The sequence below is a fragment of the Sebastes fasciatus genome, chromosome 5, assembly GCF_043250625.1.
Source record: "Sebastes fasciatus isolate fSebFas1 chromosome 5, fSebFas1.pri, whole genome shotgun sequence".
NCBI lineage: Eukaryota > Metazoa > Chordata > Actinopteri > Perciformes > Sebastidae > Sebastes > Sebastes fasciatus.
In genome coordinates this window covers 36938791-36957322 of record NC_133799.1, presented here as the reverse complement: position 1 = coordinate 36957322, position 18532 = coordinate 36938791, and the positions used below count along the sequence as shown (strand labels likewise).

General features: G+C 41.7%; 1 protein-coding gene and 1 long non-coding RNA gene across 18 annotated transcripts in view; one reads left to right on the top strand and one right to left on the bottom strand.

Annotated features, from left to right (window-relative positions):
• ptprfa (protein tyrosine phosphatase receptor type Fa) overlaps positions 1-18532 on the top strand; it is a 452868-nt gene that overhangs the window by 240326 nt on the left and 194010 nt on the right. For 9 of the 17 annotated variants that reach the window (XM_074636845.1, XM_074636843.1, XM_074636850.1 and 6 more), the window contains exons 5-6: positions 319-507; positions 11898-12008. In XM_074636845.1, coding sequence (XP_074492946.1) covers positions 319-507; positions 11898-12008 — 300 coding nt within the window. Of the gene's footprint in view, positions 1-318; positions 508-5399; positions 5418-11897; positions 12009-18532 lie in introns of all 17 variants that reach the window. The other 8 variants (XM_074636842.1, XM_074636846.1, XM_074636839.1 and 5 more) reach the window with 1 other exon arrangement.
• LOC141768566 (uncharacterized) lies at positions 1071-16818 on the bottom strand. Its single transcript, XR_012594090.1, has 4 exons — positions 15375-16818; positions 8480-8563; positions 5392-5590; positions 1071-1895 (listed from the first exon to the last, which is right to left on the bottom strand). It is a non-coding gene; the product is annotated as an uncharacterized LOC141768566 (long non-coding RNA).

The window sequence follows — 18532 nt, the reverse complement described above, 5'->3', positions numbered from 1 at the left end:
GTCACTTGCTCCGACCGTCGAATAACGCCGCGGGTGGGTTTACATTGGAGTCAATTGAAAGCCTGGTTCATCACAAACTGTCGCTAAAGGGTGCCTCCGTGTATCGGGTTTCCAATACTGAGGGGCACTGACCAAACAGCAGTATTTGATGGGTTGGAAGTGAGAACGGTATGTTTGAGTACGCCTGCCGCAAGTCTACACTGACAATGGATTTGAGCACGCAAAAAACGTGGCATGTGTACAGCCCCTTAGCTGAAATGATCCGATTGTCACAGCTGTCAGAGTGCCAATGCTTGTTTGTCTCTGTCTTTGTCACAGAGGACCAGATCCCTCATGGTTTCCCCACCATAGACATGGGGCCCCAGCTGAAGGTTGTGGAGAGAACGCGTACCGCTACGATGCTGTGTGCTGCCAGTGGCAACCCCGACCCAGAGATCTACTGGTTCAAAGACTTCCTACCTGTGGACATCGGCAGCAGCAACGGGCGCATCAAACAGCTGCGTTCAGGTAAAGCACTCATCTCAACATGTTCACGTCTCTCAGTGCAGTTATCTGATTGCTAACTTGTCGGCGGGGGAGGTTACTGACCTTTGATACCTTGGTCACGTATGCATCTCCCGGATAAACACAAACATAGCAGAGAACATTTACAATATCACGGCCCATTGAAGCCCTCAGCTGAATGATCATGTTGTTATGCTATACATGAGAGCATACACTCACTTGACGGGTTGACGGGTGTCGATGCACAAAAATAAATTATATCACTTACATCAAAAATTAAAAAAAAGATTAGATGAATTGTTAAAGGTCTGAAGGTGGATCTTGCTTATAAAAAATATGCTTCTGATGGGAATAGACGGTTCAGACTTTGAGCAGGATATCATAGATTGCAGTAATTGCCTGAGCAGCACCTGTGTGGGAACGGTGGCGTGCCAACAGTGCTTAACACTCCACAGACAGTGATGAATGTTAAAGCCGAGGCAGCCATGTGAAGCAGCTCTGTGAGGAGGTGGCCGGGATCCAGGGGAGCAGATAGGGCATCTTTCTCCACCAAACTCAGCCCCAGCGAGCCCACAGCGGAGCTGGATGGCTGCTGGCTGAATAGCCCAGCTCCGTGCACCCTGTCAGCTGCCCTTTCTGGGAGAAAATAGAAATGTTTGCCTCTTGCCAAAAGTTGCAAGCACCTACACAACATTGGAACGGCTGTCCAGGGCCAAACTTTCTTGCCAGCCCTTGCAGCAGGAGTAAGAAGCAGATTTCCCATCACTGAGGAGCCCGGGGCCCCTCCTCCCCTCATCTCAACACAGGCAGAGAGGAAAGGCTGAGAGACAAGCTCTAGGATATCGCTGGCTTTGAAGTCCACTCTGAGGATTTTCCCAAGTCACAGTCTGGGCCTTGGGTAAGGACAAACATGTATTATTAACCAAATAGCAGAGCGATTTGTTTCAATATGTTTCATAAGGCCCCGTCATCACATGCAGTCCCACAGCGGCCGAGCACAGATGGCCGACTTCCTTTAATGGGAAATCGGAGTTATCCTGTGCCACACAAGGCAAGTGAAATACGTAGCCGTGTGCAATCTCAGCACTCCGCAATTATTCAATTTATTTGTTTCAATAGAATTCATTATATAGAGGAGTGATTAGATTTGCTCATGAATTAGTTAGTCCTATGAAATGACTTTGATCCATTAAGAAACACTAATAGCTTAATTTTTCAATTTGAGACCTTTGCTCTCTCCGGGAAAAAAAAAAAAAACTCCTCTGGCTTGTGTAAGGCTTCCTCTGGTGCTTACTGTCTGACAGTAATTACAACCAAAGATTGTCCAACGAAGAGTGATGTGACCCAGACCAGCGATGGACTCTGCGGATGCTGTGACTGCACCTTGGGATCTGATAGTCCAGGGGGATTGAGAAAGAAGAAGATTAGTGCAACAGGACAAGGCTGTTCTGTGATAAGCAATGCTGGAGTGAAACATCAAGTTCCTGATTCTTAAACACAACGATATCTGTGTGTTTACACCGGCCACAACACCACCACCACTCACTGAAGACTCTTTATTTAGAAGATTTATCATTTTTGTGAGTTCAGAAAGCAGAATGTGTGGACAAAGCTTGACAAAGATGGCTCCAGCAGTCATTGGCTATTAAAGAGGTCCATTAAAGAGGATTAAAGCTGGATACAACTGGTGCATTTCACATCATGAACCATCAGTTTGATGCCCACGCAAGGTTCCTATGCTGTTCTCAACTGAAATATAAGGACTGATAATCCATTACTTCATTCTTTTTTTTTGATGGACACTACTACAGAAAAAAATCCTCCCAATCCAGACATTGTGAAAATATAATAAAGTCCTATTATTTTTCACAATGAAACCCCAAAACCTGTCATGACACCCTGATTTCATGCTGAGGTGGTGTGGGATTCTTCTCAGGGAGGAAAGTCATGGCATGTGTCGGTATTGCCCAGCCCGGCCCTCTGAAAGCTGCTGATGTCCCCCTTCATCAGACCCCAGGGGCCCACACAGCTTCCAGGGCCCCCCTTCTGCTATCTCTCACCACCTATCTGACACTTCTTTATGTTCTTGTCGACTGCAGAGCAGCTTGGTTTATTATCCAGATCACTGGCATCTGCATAGTAACCACCCCTCTCTCTACCGTTTGCTGCATATGACCTGATATATGCCCAAATGGTGCCAGTTATTAAAGATTACCCATTAATCATTTTTAAATTGTGATTTGAGTGTGGTTGTCAAATCATTACAACTGCAGTTTTATATAACTTGTAATTAACAGTGTTTTAACATGCTGTAGGAGGTGAAAGGTTTAGTTAGTGACCCAGACTTTTTCCTCAGCTGTAATGACAACTTCTGCCAGCAAATGTTCTCAACTCGAGCTAATTAATGTTTAAGTCAAAAGTAGACTTTATTCAGTACAGAAACACAAAATGTTGGGTCTGGCTTTCCATAAAGGATCTAGGTAATCACCTTGCATCAATAGAGTTGGTTTTGGAAGAGTTAATTGTTTCAACTTTGTTTATGAGAATTGAAATGATACAGAAATACTCAACGCTGTCTCCGATACATTTTTGTTCCCATACAACTTAACTGCATTCTGCATTTCCTCCCGGATTACAGTCACAGTTTGAAACAGTTTGAAACGCGTGGTTAACGTTGTAAATTGAAACAAAAAATACAACAAAGCTACTTGGTTAGGTTTAGTAAAAAAACATCACAGTTTGGCTTAAAATTACGACGTTTTTTTACGTTATTAAGCTATGGATGTAAATTATGTGGTTAGGTGATTAATTTAATTAAGTAAATGTTGACTTTTGAATTCGCACGCGACACAAACTACAAAGTCCTGTATTTGTTTGACCCATTCACCACCCCGACCTCCTCCCTACACGGACTTCCTCGAATTGTCATTAGAAACGTATTTGTGATAGTTCTAAAAAAAGGGCTGTCAATCAATTAAAATGTTGAATAGTGATTAATTGCATGATTTTCAATAGTTAATTGCGATTAATCGCAAATTAATCACATTTTTCGTCTGTTCAAAATGCACCTTAAAGGGAGATTTGTAAAGTATTTAATACTCTTATCAACATGGGTGTGGGCAAATATAGATTCTTAAATTTCCTAGTTTCATATGATGCCAGTATCTTCACTCTACCTTTAAAACTGAGCCCGCTACAACCTAAAAATTTCAAGTTGTGTTAAAGAAATTAGTGGCGTTACAATTAATTTGCGGTAACGCGTTATTATCTCGTTAACTTTGACAGCCATAGCCAAACATAATCCACATCAAAATACATTTCCCTCGAAATCTAATTTTAAAATGCTGTTTAGTTGAATGGGAACATAATTTTTACACTTTGTCTGTGCAGTTGAGAACAAAAACCTGTGCTCTGGTTATTTAACATCTATCCAGAATTCAAAAGCAAATTCATTTAAGTAGCAAATTGTCAATTTTCTCAACACACTCAACCCAAAATACAGTTTGGGAGTCCTAGTTAACTTCTTCCCCAAACTTTTTAGTTACACAAGCTTGTACCTTGAGCTTTTTATAAAAAAAATAATAATAAAAAAACAAAACAGATATGCTGTAATTTTTCATCTTTTGTACAGAGGATTTAACCAGGAAAATATTATGCTCATTTAAACCGTAATCTAAGGGGAAACCGAAATAAAATAATCCCACTTCACAAACAAAGTCCCTACTGGGTAGTTCAGTAGTTGTGGAGTAAATAACAGCCTTTAAAGGCCTGCTTCACTTCAAGCTCGACTGGTAAATGTTTTTATAGAAAAGCAGCCAGTATTACAGTACTTAGAAATCAGGCACAGGATAACTCCTGACTGTCTGAACTCTGGGAGGACCCCAACAACAAGCATTATTTCATCTTATTGCACATAGAAACAAGATAACTTGATGCTTAATTGGTGCTCAGTGCTTAGTTTACAGAAAATAATAGCAATTAAAATGCTATTGGAATATTGCAAGTAGATATATTCCTCAAATCATTCAGCCCTAAATAGTGCACAGGGAAACATGCTGGCAGAAGATTAGATGTCCCAAATGATATGACAACTGTTACAAAAATTCATCTATAGTATGCTCATTTTGGAGCTTGATATAATTATCCTCCATCGAGGCAGCGACATCACAGTGTATCCCAGGACACGAGTGCAGGTTTCTTTGAATTGCATCAGAGGGAGAGTAGGCAGCTTGTGTTTTTATCTGCCTTGTTACGGCAGGATGCAGGAGGGGGGAAAAAAACACACTAAACAACGCCTTTGGGTTGGAATCCAAACAGGCCTGGTGTTGGTGAATGAGGGGTCAAGTGCTTGATAGCCAGGTGCTGTCAGGGAAAACAAGCAGGTGTGGGGAATAAGGAGCTTTATGATCACAACAGGATGCCAGCTCTGTGGAGCAAATAGCCAGGTGTGTAACGCAAATAAGCACCATGTGAAAGTAAGGAAGCAGGTGCACTGATGACAGACTGGCGGTTGTAGCCGGGGTATGAATGCATTACTGACACCATTTTGCGCTTATCAAGAGCTTTTAGGTCAAATGAAAAACATTCATACAGAAGAAAATGCTTTTCACCAAGAATACTTTCTGCACAGTTGTCATTTATGAAATTGATTTTGATTGAAAATGATCAGTAAATGTATTCCTTACTCTCCGCTAACACTTTGACTTATTAAACATAATACCTTATGTATACGTTTTTCTTTATGAACAAGGTGAGAATAGAAGTCACTCTGAACTCTGCTGTTTTTCCTCTCTTTTGCTCTCCTGCCATCCTTGTCTTTCTCTGTTTCACTTTTTCTCTTCTCTCTATGCTAATGGTTATCTCTAATCTTATTTGCATTCAAATTACCTCACCAGGTGGTACACCAATCAGAGGTAAGAATGCTGGGTACAGAAAGTGTCTGGTCATCCTCCTCTCCTCCTCACTGCCCCCTCTCCTCCATCGCCTTGGTCCTCCACCTCCTCCTCCTGTCACCTCAGTATGTCCCATTTCCAGCTCTCTGTCCACTTTCTCTGCCTTCACCACATTCTTCAGGAGCGTGTATGTTCTTGGGAGGGACGGACACAATAGACAGGTTCCCACATGAAATCACTGACAATAGTTTACAGCGGGAAAGCTGATTTAGAGGCAGCAGTGGGCTAACAGCAGTGGGCTAACAAAGGGTTAGCGCTATGCTAACAAATACCAATCATGTCCGGCAATCAATGTACACAATTCAGTTTAAACTGTTGGAAAATGATTTCATTAGGAAAGCAAGGAACAGGTAAATGATGTCTCCTAGCTAACCAAAGTTGGTTGTGTACTACCGTAACATGTTTGGTGCAGTTTGTTCTAAGGGTGTAAGAAAATATCGAACATATCCAGTCAATTTTTGTTTTGTGATACCAGGGTCAGCTCAAGCCCATCTGATGCCCCAGGCAAAATTTGGATTTGGCCTAGCCCGGTAAACCGCAACACACATCAGACATCACAATGGTTTTATGACAAAAATTAAACATTTTATTTTCATAAATAACTGTATTTATTATAATATAAATAAACTATTGGTCCCTGATATTGTTAGCTTAAAAGTGTTTAGTCAGTTTCACTACAATTTACACTTTTATTAACAAATAAGTGCAGCCGGGCAGATGAAACAGTGTGAGAAACAGAGTTACAGGGGGGGAAATTGTATTTATTTATTTCTTACCTCAATGCAGAAAATGAGGAAGGACACCCATCGCCCATTTTTTTTTTTTAATTATTATTTAAATATATTTTTTTAGAGGGCGACCAGCGCCCCCCAGAACCCACCTATGTGGTCTATGCCTTAAACCGGCCCTGTGGGATACTGTATCGATTCTCAAAAACACTGTAGCGATTTTGAATTAATAGTTTACATCCAAAGATTAACTCAGTACAACTCAATACTTTATTTCATTCTCAAGAATATGCTAGATATGCACCCCTCTCAGTGTATGAGCCCTCTCAAAGTAGTGCTATGATGCTGGATGTTACAGGGACTGTGCTAAATGCATATTCAGATCAGACTGTTCTGATTGCATAAAAAAGTAAACTTTTTTACTCAGATTGTATGCATATGGCGGTGTGTTCTTTATACTATGACAGTTTTCCTAAAATTAGATTTAAAATATCTATTTATATCTATAATATTGCAAAATATAGCCACTTGTAAGCAACCAACTTTTTAAGACACATTAAGGCTTCAAAATGAACAAGTGGGATATTTACTGACGTATTTTATATCGTAGAACAAAACGTTAAAATGTCATAAGGTTGTGTTATCCACCGACTTTAGTTCAGGCATCTAACTAGAAACTCATTCAAAGAACCCATTGACTTCCAGATGAGGAAACCAGAAGTGCTAAAACGCTAACTCATTTCCGGGTTTTAGGACTCATTCCTGTAGCATTCTATTACAAGTTTTCTAAAACTGTATGTTTAAATATGCAAATGAGGTATTTACTAATGTTAACTGTTGGTGAATTTTGGAGAAATGTAATCTATCTATAGACAAAGTGTAGTAAAATAAACACCTAAATGTGTATTTTGGATGTTTTCTTTCCACCGAAATCTCAAAATTGATCAGTGCATGAAAAACACTGTTTTTACCTGGGATGTCTCACCTTAAATGTAATTTTACTTGATGTCACCATGACAGACTTTCTTTCTCAGCGGTCTGTGAAGGAGTGATGATACAGGTCACCAAATCTATCCAGTAAATGGAAAAATACACATTTCTTTTTAGTTCCGGTTCATGTTATGTTCACAGTGACTTACAAATGAACAACTCATTTATTGGACAGCTTTGGCGACTGTCATACAGCACCATCAGCACAATATGGACCCTATATTATTAGGGCGGTCAATCGATTAAAATATTTAGTCATGATACATCGCGTTATTGTCCATAGTTAATTGCGATTAAACGCAAATTAATCACACATTTTTTATCTGTTCAAAATGTAACTAGGATCGGGCATGTGATTATCATAAAGTGGGCATGTCTGTAAAGGGGAGACTCGTGGGTACCCAGAGAACCCATTTTTATTAACATATCTTGAGGTCAGAGGTCAACTGACCCCTTTGAAAATGGCCATGCCAGTTTTTCCTTGCCTAAATTTAGCATAAGTTTGGAGCGTTATTTAACCTCCTTTCCAACAACCTAGTATGACATGGTTGGTACCGATGGATTCCTTAGGCTTTTCTAGTTTAATATGTTACACTATCTTCACTCTAGCTTCAAAACTGAGCCTGCTACAACCTAAAAATCACAAGTTGCATTAATGCTTTACAGAAATTAGTGGCGTTAAAACGAATTTGCGTTAAAACGTTATTATCGCGTTAACTTTGACAACCCTAATTATCATACATATTATTGGGGAACTGCTAAAATACATGAAGTATTTCCACCTCCCTTTCACTTTAATGTATCAGATGATAAGCAACACATGCACACGGTACCGTGGTTCCCAAATGTTCTTGTATAATGTACAAATCGCTTCGTTAACAGTTTCTATGATTAGCAGATGGACTAAATATTAGCTTAGCATTTGAATTTCCTCCAAAATCACAGTTTACAGGGATCACCTCTTAACATTTTAGAGGGAGTTCAACCACAGAATTCTGCTGCACAGTCCTGTGGTTGCTTTCACACCACAAAGGATTTGCACCAGAGTCAGATTTGAGGGACCCAGACCCGTTTCAGTTGTTAGGTCCAGACCGGAGTTTATTTGACAGCTTTCAATCAGCCTTAACAAACCGAACCAACTGCACCAAACAGGTTAGGTGTGAAAGCACCCTAAACCACACTATATGTGAACACATGAATGTTTAGCTCAGCATCCTACTGTCAGTTCTCATAGATGTCACTGCCTTAGTCATGCCAGTGAGCTAGGTCATTGGAGTGAGCCAGTTAGCATATGTGATAACGTACCTCTTGAGTAATTAGTAGTCTGCAAAGTGCTTGCCATAGAGGTGTAAAGGTTTGACCTCTCTGTCTGCACGCTATCCTTAGAAGCTGCAGAGAGAGGGAATACATGCTCCATTATTGAAGGCTCAACGTCTGAAGGGCAGAGGAAGTTTCATCAGCTTCTAACATCTTGTTGAGGGCTTCATTGTCGTCATCTGTAAGAAGTCACACCTCCTCTGGCAGCACCGATTAATCTTTTTCATGCCAAGAGGTCAGAGCACACGTCCATCAGCGTCCGTTTGCAATTCTCAGGAGAGGATGAAGCGTTTTCTCCTAAAAGGCCTCTGCCATTTAGAGGTGCTGAATGTGCAATGAGATAGACAATCATCCCAAAATAGAAAGTTGGAAATAGATAAATAGAGAAAGATATTCAGCTGCTGCTGCACATACTACCAACCTGATATCATGGGAAGGCATGTAAATAACATGGTATTTTAATGACATTCTGCGTGTCCTGATGACGCATTTTAGGCTTTTAGCATGTCATTGAACGCCACGTCGTTACTGTGAAACGGTCGCGGTTATGTTTAGGCAACAAAACTACAGTAATGGCCACAGTTGGGTTTATGCAAAACTGCTTTGTTAGGTGGTTTAGGAAACACATAGTCATGTCTAGAAGGTAATCAACAAATTGCGGAATCTTGTGAGACTCGCTGCCCGACGACCTATCCTAACCTTAACTATTTGAGGTCAACCTTAACCATCTCACGAGAGTTTCACAACTTTGGGTGTTGCTGTCTAGACATGACTAAAACATACCGCATGGTTGGGCTTGAAATAACAACCCGTTCTAACTCCCAACTCGTCAAATACCGCCATTTGGTCAGTGTCCCTCGGTGTCGGAAACTGACACAGGGAGGCACCGTTAACCTAACTTCCTGTGAAAACAGAAGTTTAACTTGAAAGGACACTACACATGTAAAGATGGTATGTTGACACGCCGACCCCAGTCCGTCTAAAAGTAACGCAAGAGGGGTACCCCGTGCAGGTCTCCGATGCCTAGGGGCACTGACCAAGCGGAAGTATTTGACAAGTTGGGAGTGAGAATGTGTTGGAAATAAGTATGTAAACTAAGTTAAATACGTACTTAAACAACGTAACGTAAGTATGGAAAATACGTCACAACCATCAGGTTTTCAGGTTTCAACCGGTCTCCTGGTTGAATGTCCTGTGTTGTTTGCGCCCACCGTAAGCGGTCTCTTTCACTCTGAGCGTAGCATATTCACGCGGATGCGTTTACATTGCAGTTAATGACTGCATGGCGTACACATGGCACGCCAAAAGCAACAACGGTGTTGTTATTGCAAGCAAAATTACTTGTAAATTGCCGTGTCATTCATACGCCATTTGATGAGACCGGGCTGACTTCACACTTCAACACAAAACAGTGTGAGGATTGGTCTACAGCCTCATGGACTGACTCTCAATGGGAGGAATTAAAGATACACAGCTCTTTCATTTGAATTTTGACACGATGGCTTGTGATCTGTAGGAGGAAGGCTTACCTACATACTGTGTATGTGAGTGTGTCTATGTGTGTGAGAAAGAGTAGTTTAAGGACATGTATCCCAGATGAAGGTTGTTCCTCCTCCATCTCTGGGGTCACTGTCTGCACCAGACCCACCAGAGATGTGGCTACACACACATTATTCCAACCGCTGATTGTTTTGTTCATTTTTTCTTAAACTGGTTGTTAACATCGTGTTACAAATCCATCCCATGTTGCATTTCAGGATTGTATTCTGAAATATGTACATTTTTAACCTTTTATTTTTCACATTTCTTATTGTCCACTGCAAAACTGCATGATGTATGTCACATTCACAGTCAAAATATAATAATGCATAGTCGCTAAAAATACATTCATGTTACTGACAAGTTAATATTAAATGTTTGTATAAATGCTATGGAATTGTTATGAAATGAATGGATTTAAATCATGGTGCCAGGTAAGTGTTACCTGTTATTTCCCCAAACTGAAGGCTCTCAACGAGATCTTTAGTGTACATGAGAAGTATTCAGTGATCAGTGGATGTTAGGGTTAGGGGAGAAAGGGTCTATCCAATGGAAACACAAGAATATAACACAAGTGGTATACTAAAGGCTTTGACCAATTAGGGCTTTTATACTGTTGCTGCTATTTTTGGATTTAAATAATCCAGTAGCTTTAATTACATCAACATTACATCTTATCTTCCAGAACACACAAGTAACGTATGTTTCCCTCTACATGTTCAACACGTTCTCACTCCCAACTCGTCAAATACCAACACTTGGTCAGTGTCCCTCGGTGTCTGATACTGACGCACCGAGGCACCCTTTAGCATCTGTATGAGACTGTCAGCTAACTCCAATGTAAACCCAACCCCGTCGTTATTAGACGGTCAGAGCAACTGATGTAGTAAGAAAAGCGAGAAAGACGGCGTAGATCAGGTGGGAGGGGAGGTTGGATGGGTCACACAAATACAGACTTTTACCCAGGAGAGTGCAGTTCGTGTCCTGAGTGAAACCAAGTCAACGTTGACTTATTTTACCTTACTTTTCGTACTTAACTAATGCCAGTTACATCAGAAAACAAGCATACTTATTTTATGCCAAACCACAATCTTTTCTTACCAATACTTTTGTTGGCTAAACCTAACCTTAAACCTAACCAAGCACTTTTGTTGCCTAAGTAAACCTACGTTGGAAGTTTATTTTGAAAAGACACTGTATGCATGTAACAAGCGGTAACTGTACGCTTCCTGTGAACACAGAAGTTTATTTTGAAAAGACACTATGCATATAACGAGTGGAAACTGACGCCATCCCTAACACGAACAAAACTGATGCTAGGGGGGGGTACCTAGACCGTCATAGAATTTGAAGCGTATAGGCACGGCAAAGTACCATGTCATTCATACAGCATTTGTCGGGACTTGACTGATGTACTACATCATTTGCTCTGACCAAATGCAAAACACATTCAACGTATCCGTGGTTTGCAAAAACGCAAATTGGCAATATTTTTTTCCTGCAACTTGGCTGCGTAATGAGCAGGTTGGAAAGAAGTCCTGGATCATAACAAACCTGATAATATTTGATCATTGCCATAAGTTATTAGATATAGCGTAGGCCTCCAAATAGTAAACAAAAAGATAGACATTAATTCTGAATGCTGAAATCTGATAGGTTTGTAATGAAAACACCACAGGATCAAATCTGGGTTCATTTAGGCAAGGGTATGGACAGCTAAGGACTAGTGTGTGTGTGGGTGTGTGTGGGTGTGTGTGTGTCTCTGAATCAGAATACTCCACCACCATGTGTGTGTGTGTGTGTGTGTGTGTGGTTTGAACGTGTGTGGTGCAGACCTGAACTGTGACATTTTAACCTCCCTCCCCAGGAGCGCTTCAGATAGAGAACAGCGAGGAGTCGGACCAGGGCAAGTACGAGTGTGTGGCAGTCAACAGCGCCGGGACTCGCTACTCTGCTCCGGCTAACCTTTATGTTCGAGGTAAGATCCCTCTTGACCCCGACTGACCCCTCCCCACCGCCATTCAGGTGGCCTCCTCCAACAGTCAGGTCCTCTCTTGTCACCTCCTGACTGCTAACAGGAAAGCTGGCTCCCTGGATTCAACTGCAGTGAAAGTTAAACGTGTTGATGCCTGTCCGGTCTCTGCTGTCATTTCCTGCTCTCTCTATCTCTTCTATCTCTTCTGTCTCGTCTTTGTCTCCTCGGTGTTGATTTATGTATTTTGCTGCAATGCCCTGTTAGTTTGCTTGACCTGCCTAACCTCGCCGTGTTTTGACTCATCGAGGGTGAACGAGAGGTTGGCTGCGGCTCTGCCTCGTTGTTTTGGGGAGGTGGAGGTTTACATGTGGAGTCTTGCCACAAAGAGAAGCTGACACCATCGCCATTGCACGTCCCGTGTGGAAGGAGACAGGCAGGGAATTCCCCATGAAAGCGGGCTCCAGTTGACTGGATGTGCTGCAACAAAAGCCAGCAGGGTGCAAGCAAGCCTCGGGGCTTCTCATAGTAGGCCTTGTCAACAAACAACTCAATTAGTCTCAACCAATATCAGGTTCTCAAAGGCAATTTTCAAAGTATAGGGATGATTCATTGCTGCTTTAGTCTCTTGTTCATCTGACGTTTTCATTGACAATTCTCTTTGATGCAGTTTCCCTTAAAAAACCTCCAAACTCCGGCATGCTAAATACAGTTACTACCTAATCTTTAGTGTGGTTTTTAATGGAGCTGGTTTACAATATAAAAATACTGTTTTGAACTATTTTAGGCGTTTCTTCTTAAATCAAGACTATTATAACCCCTCGTCTAGGCCCTAAAGCATATGAAATGAAATATGCCTAGACTATGACTTACCCCAAACTGCATGTGATTATCATAAAGTGGGCATGTCTGTAAAAGGGAGACTTGTGGGTACCCATAGAACCCATTTACATTCACATCATTTATCTAGAGGTCAGAGGTCAAGGGAACCGTTTTGAAAATGGCCATGCCAGTTTTTCCTCGCCAAAATTTAGCACAACTTTGTCGTGTTATTTAACCTCCTTTGCGACAACCTAGTATAACATGGTTGGTACCAATGGATTCATCAGGTTTCCTAGTTTCATATGATGCCAGTATCTTCACTCTAGCTTTAAAACCTGTTACAAGCAAAAAATTGCAAGTTGCGTTAATACGTTAAAGAAATTAGTGGCTTTAAAATGACTTTGCCTAAACACATCATTATCGCATTAACTCTGACAGCCCTAAAACCCACTTATTAACTACAGTTAGTTGAATTGGTCCAGAAAGGTATATATAGCAAGGTTCTGTGGAAGGCACAAAAAACATTCTGACAAAACACAGCCACTATGGAAATACTCTCACCACTGGAACATGACTTTCAAACAGACAAGCCGACTAGAACAGGTTGGGAAGGCAGCAAATCTAAAAAGAACTGTCACCCACCAAAATAGCTTACTCACTTCGAAACATATCCACTCACAGATTGGAAATGTAATAGTAATGATAGAAAGGTAGCTTATTTAAAGGTGTATAAAGGTCAGTCCAACTAAGTGGACTAAGCACTGTCCACGTGACGGCCTCTGTGTGTGTGTGTGAGCAGATTTACAGATTCATCAGTTTCCCAATAACAGATCACAGAGCGCTCACACTCAACATAGACATTGCCTTTGAGAACGAAAAACTAATATTTTCCAAGAATCTCTCTAAACAGAAATTGTTGTGAAGATATTTTGTTTGCTGCTTCTACACGAGGCTGATTTGTTAATGAAATGTATTGCAGCTTTTTTTTGCATCATCCCGCTCTAAACCAAACAGAGCCGTAGCCAACACAGTCAGATTATGAAGTATATGATTTGTTATTTCTGCTTCTCTTTTCAAGGTTCCCGTCTGTGTTGCTTTAACCTTTAACCTCTCCAGGTGTGCCGGTAGCTCATGTCTCCATTTTCATCTCACAGTTTGGCTTCTGAGCAAACACTGCAACATGCCATATGTCTCCAAAGTGTGCGTCTTCTTTTTATGTTTTCTATGTTTCTCTTCATCTTTTTTTTATTTTTAGCTTTTCATATATTCTCTGTATTTGGTGCCCCAAATTCACAATCCCTCCTCCACCCATGTGTCATGTGTCATATACACACAATGTATATGTTTCTGTTCATCTCTCAAATGCTTATCCTTCTATCTACACATGATGGTTGACAGCTTTAATGTGCTTTGCTTCGTTTGCACCTCTTCTATTGGACATGTGAGAAAGTGTTTTAAGTTTGCTCTGTTGTTTGTGAAAGGATCATACAAGACTTTACTTGGAATAGAGAGATGTCTCTTGGTCCACTTAGCCGTTGAGAAATAACAATGTTGATATCAAATACAGTACAAACACTGTAGATAGTTGGCTACCAGTGGGCTACTTAAACTTGCATTGTTTCTAATAGCCAGCAGGGGGGTGACTAATACAGGTGAGGGCCTCCCTTTGTGTGCGTCAAGCGGGAAAGTAAATAGGTTTTTGAACCTTACTATTTAAAACCCTTCCGCCTAAACAGTACTTGCACGGACGTATGCCATGATGATATTCACCTTACGTTGCCCCGCCTATTTCTCCACTTCCTGTTTGAACGCAGTTGTGTTAGTTCTTTCGGTTTAGTGGCAGCAGTGCTATTGAGCATATGATTAAGCAGCTACACTGCGGCGATCGGATGGTTTTACCAGAGACGGTTTTACAATAGCACATCCATCTTCATTGACTGGGAGGACGGCATACGAAAATGGCCTGAAATAACATATGAGGACATTAGTAGTGTCTCATGTTTAGATGGCACCGAAACATATCAGTACACCGGTCGGTCAGCATACAAAAGCACAACGTCATGTTGACAGTGTTTTTGTAAAGCTGCCTTTACCGCCAAATTGCTAGCTATAAATAGCTATGGCTAGCTAGCTAGCTAACTGTCGCCAAATTGGTGGTTCTTGATTTAATTTAACGTTATTATTATTGTTTTTAGTACCCAATGGTTAAACCTGCACCGCAGACCTGTGTCTAGCCCTTCTAGTAGTGAGAGTAATTACAAAAACATAGTTGACATGTGCTTTGTACACTGAATGGCTGGTCTCACACCCAGCAGCTCCTCACAGCTCAGAGCAAGCCACTCTAAACCAAAGTGAGAACACTACATGACGCAAAGCGGAAGCAACGTAGTTCAGGCAAAGAATAAGGTGAATACAAATGATCATTTTGTGTGTTCATTATGATCATTCAGTACTTCTGCTGACTCATCACTCAGGCTCAGGATAGTTTGTGACGATGTCCTCACTGCTGTATGTTTCCAACAGGTTACTGCCATCTCTAACAACTCTTACCTTTCTCATTGCTCACTCCACAATATTGTTAGCAGACCAAAAAATAATGAGCCACGTTTTGCTCTTCATTTCTCATTCTGTGCCACTGGTCGGCAGGTGTCTCTCAATGTTACCATGGAAACACTGGCCAGCAGGTGTCACTGATTGTTGCCATGGAAACATGGCTCTTAATTATGAGGTAGCCAGGGTGGTAAGATGGTTAACTTTTTAGGCGTGAAATGACTTGGTCTGGCCCAACATCACAGAGCAGTCTGAAATATCTGCAGTCTCTGAAATCAAAATCCATCTTTTAAGCTAGTATTAAGCCACTGCAGTTTAGCCTAAGCAGATACAATGTGGATATAAGGCTGGGTCCAGCAGCCCAATATCTGCTCTTTGCTTGAGTGAGCGTAGGATTTAAAGGCAGCTGAAAGGTATGTTTGGTCAGGGCTAGAGAAGGGTGTCTCCTGTCAGAGGGCTCAGTAGATTTATGACGGCACAGTCACAGAGGGACTAAATCAACATTTGCACACTAGTAAATCACTATACTCAAGACATAAAAATATGTCTTGATGTTTAATACTGGAAGGAAACTCAGACATCTTCAATCATTATTACTTTAATGCCATCAGGTAGTGGGTAAGTGGACCAACAGGACAGTCTCGGTGTGCTCCTTGAACGCATCATCCATAGAAAAGAATGTGTTCTCAGTTAGGACTGGGCACATGGCAAAAGAAGTACAAATTTCCAAGGTGAGTGTTTGACTAATCCTATCAGGGGCCATCTTTATGTGCTCATTGATTTCAAGGCTCGGTGGCTGAGCTTGCTCAGAGTCAATGGGCAGAATAAATGTGGGCAGTAACACACTGTCTGCTTTGTGTGCTTAATGAAGTCTGGTTGTCAGCAAGCCTCAGCCTCCTTAATGCTGCCTTAATTCAGCGGCTCTGAAGGGCTCAAACACTGCAGCGAAGTTAAGGACAGGCAGGGCGATGTGGGTGTGTGTAATTGTGTGTGTCCATGTCTGCTTCTGTGCGTCCGTGTGCGTGTGGGTGCTGACTGGAAACACTGGAACGGTGCTCTGTTTTACAGTCACAGTCAGATGATGCTCTTACTGTATCTTTTTGTGCTCATGTGAGAGTGTATCCTTCATGGCCTTTTGCTTTGTGTGTGTGTGTGTGTGTGTGTGTGTGTGTGAGATGGGTTTACACTGCATTGTTATGTGCCATATGATGTGTGTGTGTGTCACCTCACTGCACAGGCTGTTGTCTCTACTGTAATTTTCTCACCCGTTAATGGATAAGCAGATATTTGCCTGTTTTACTCTCTCTGTTTCTCCTTGTCTTCTTCCTCCTACTCCTTATTTTGCCCCTCTTGTTGTTTATTTTTTTTTCTTTTTCACTTTATCTTAAATCCCTCCATCATCATTGCACCCCGCCATCCAAAAAATACAATCCAAAATCTCACCACTCAGATCAACGGGAAGGTTGGTTTTTCTCACTCTTTACCCTCCTAAAGCCAAAGGCCTGGCTGACTGGAGCCGTGCTGCGCCAGCATCTCGCTGGGCGCCTCAGGCCCGTCCCGGCCTCTCTCTCTCAGGACCCCAACCCCATAGTGCAACCCACCTGCTACCCCAACTTACCCCCCCTACCCCACCCCCACCCCTCTACAGTATATGCTGCCTTGCACCACATCACATATTGCTGCTTGTTCCTCTGACATTTTGTGAGATGTGCATGTCTTAAAATGCCAATAATGTGCTTCTGCACACAAAAATGACGTTTCCTCACCAGGAAAGGATTACATGGACAACTCGTTCTCATCCCAATTTGTCACTTTCTAACGCACAGGGTAGCCCAAACTATGACGCTCCACTACGGTTGCAGTAAACACGAAGGTTATGAATTCAAACAAAAACACTTGCTTAGGTTCAGGCAAAAAAAGCCACTTAGGTTTAGGAAAATAAATTGTGGTTTGAATTAGAAATACTATGTTTGTAAAGCAAATGTTAACGTTGTGAACACAAAGACAAACAACAAGTTGTCGGTTTCACACAGGACACAAACAGTGGTCTCCTGGGTGAGAGTCCTGTGTTTGTCTCAGTCACCAAAGTTTATCTTCCTGTTCTGACTGGAATGACCACAGATGCTGAGCAGCTGGTCTTGCTCAGCTACTGATTCAACTCTATCCACCTTATTCCTAGCCCCCATGATGCCTTGCATGAATTATGAGCGCAACTTCCGGCACGTCTTGTCACCAAACCAGAACCGGCGTTTTCCATGGTAACGCTATGCTAATCCTCTCTCCTAGAGCGATTGTCTAGTAAAAATCTAGTAAAGCATGTGAACACCAGCTATTACAGCTCAAACAGGATCATGTGATCATAGCTCTGCCTTCTACTATGGAGGGATGGAGGACGGCCTGAAGAAGTGGCCTCAGATAACCTACATTAGCATATTTAGCTACGTTATTGACTCCGTTGCTGCAGACGGTGAAGAGATGAACAATCTGAAAAGCTCTGAGGCAGATCAGGACTTCCACAGTAACATGGTTTAGCTTTCTACATACAGATAACTATACTTAAACTATCTGTAATCTAATGCTGCCCTGCACTCCGTGCCATAAACTGCCTTACATTTTAAACTGTACAGAAAATAATGAGAGTAACTGGCTGTCATTAAACCAACGCTACAATGCTGAGTCCTCCCTACACATAAAATCATAGCTGATGTTCTCCTGGCTCTGCTGTCAGTCCTTCAAGGACCCGACATCTCTTCTCCGCTGCTCTTTCGTAGCCCAACCACAGAGTAAAATGCGGATTTTCTTCCATTGGCTTTTTGTCGAAAAAATTAAACGAGCACACGTACGGGGTTGTGGGTGGTCTCTTCAAGTTCAGGTTTCTCAGCCACATTCTTCTGGATTCCTCGTCTGTAGGTCGGCGATGGAAACTGGACCGATGATCACAACAACAATCCCGTTTTGTTTTGGGTGCATGTTCAACACACTGTTGTTGAAGCCACAAATTTAGCTTTGACTGGTTGTTAGTACAGCCGCGGACAGCGCAACAAGTACCAGAGCTGCGCAAGGACATTTTAGAAAATTAAAATATAACATTAGTTAAATATCTGTTAAAGATAAAGCAGCATTTCCTAAATTGAAGGTGAATTACTTTTCAAAAGAAG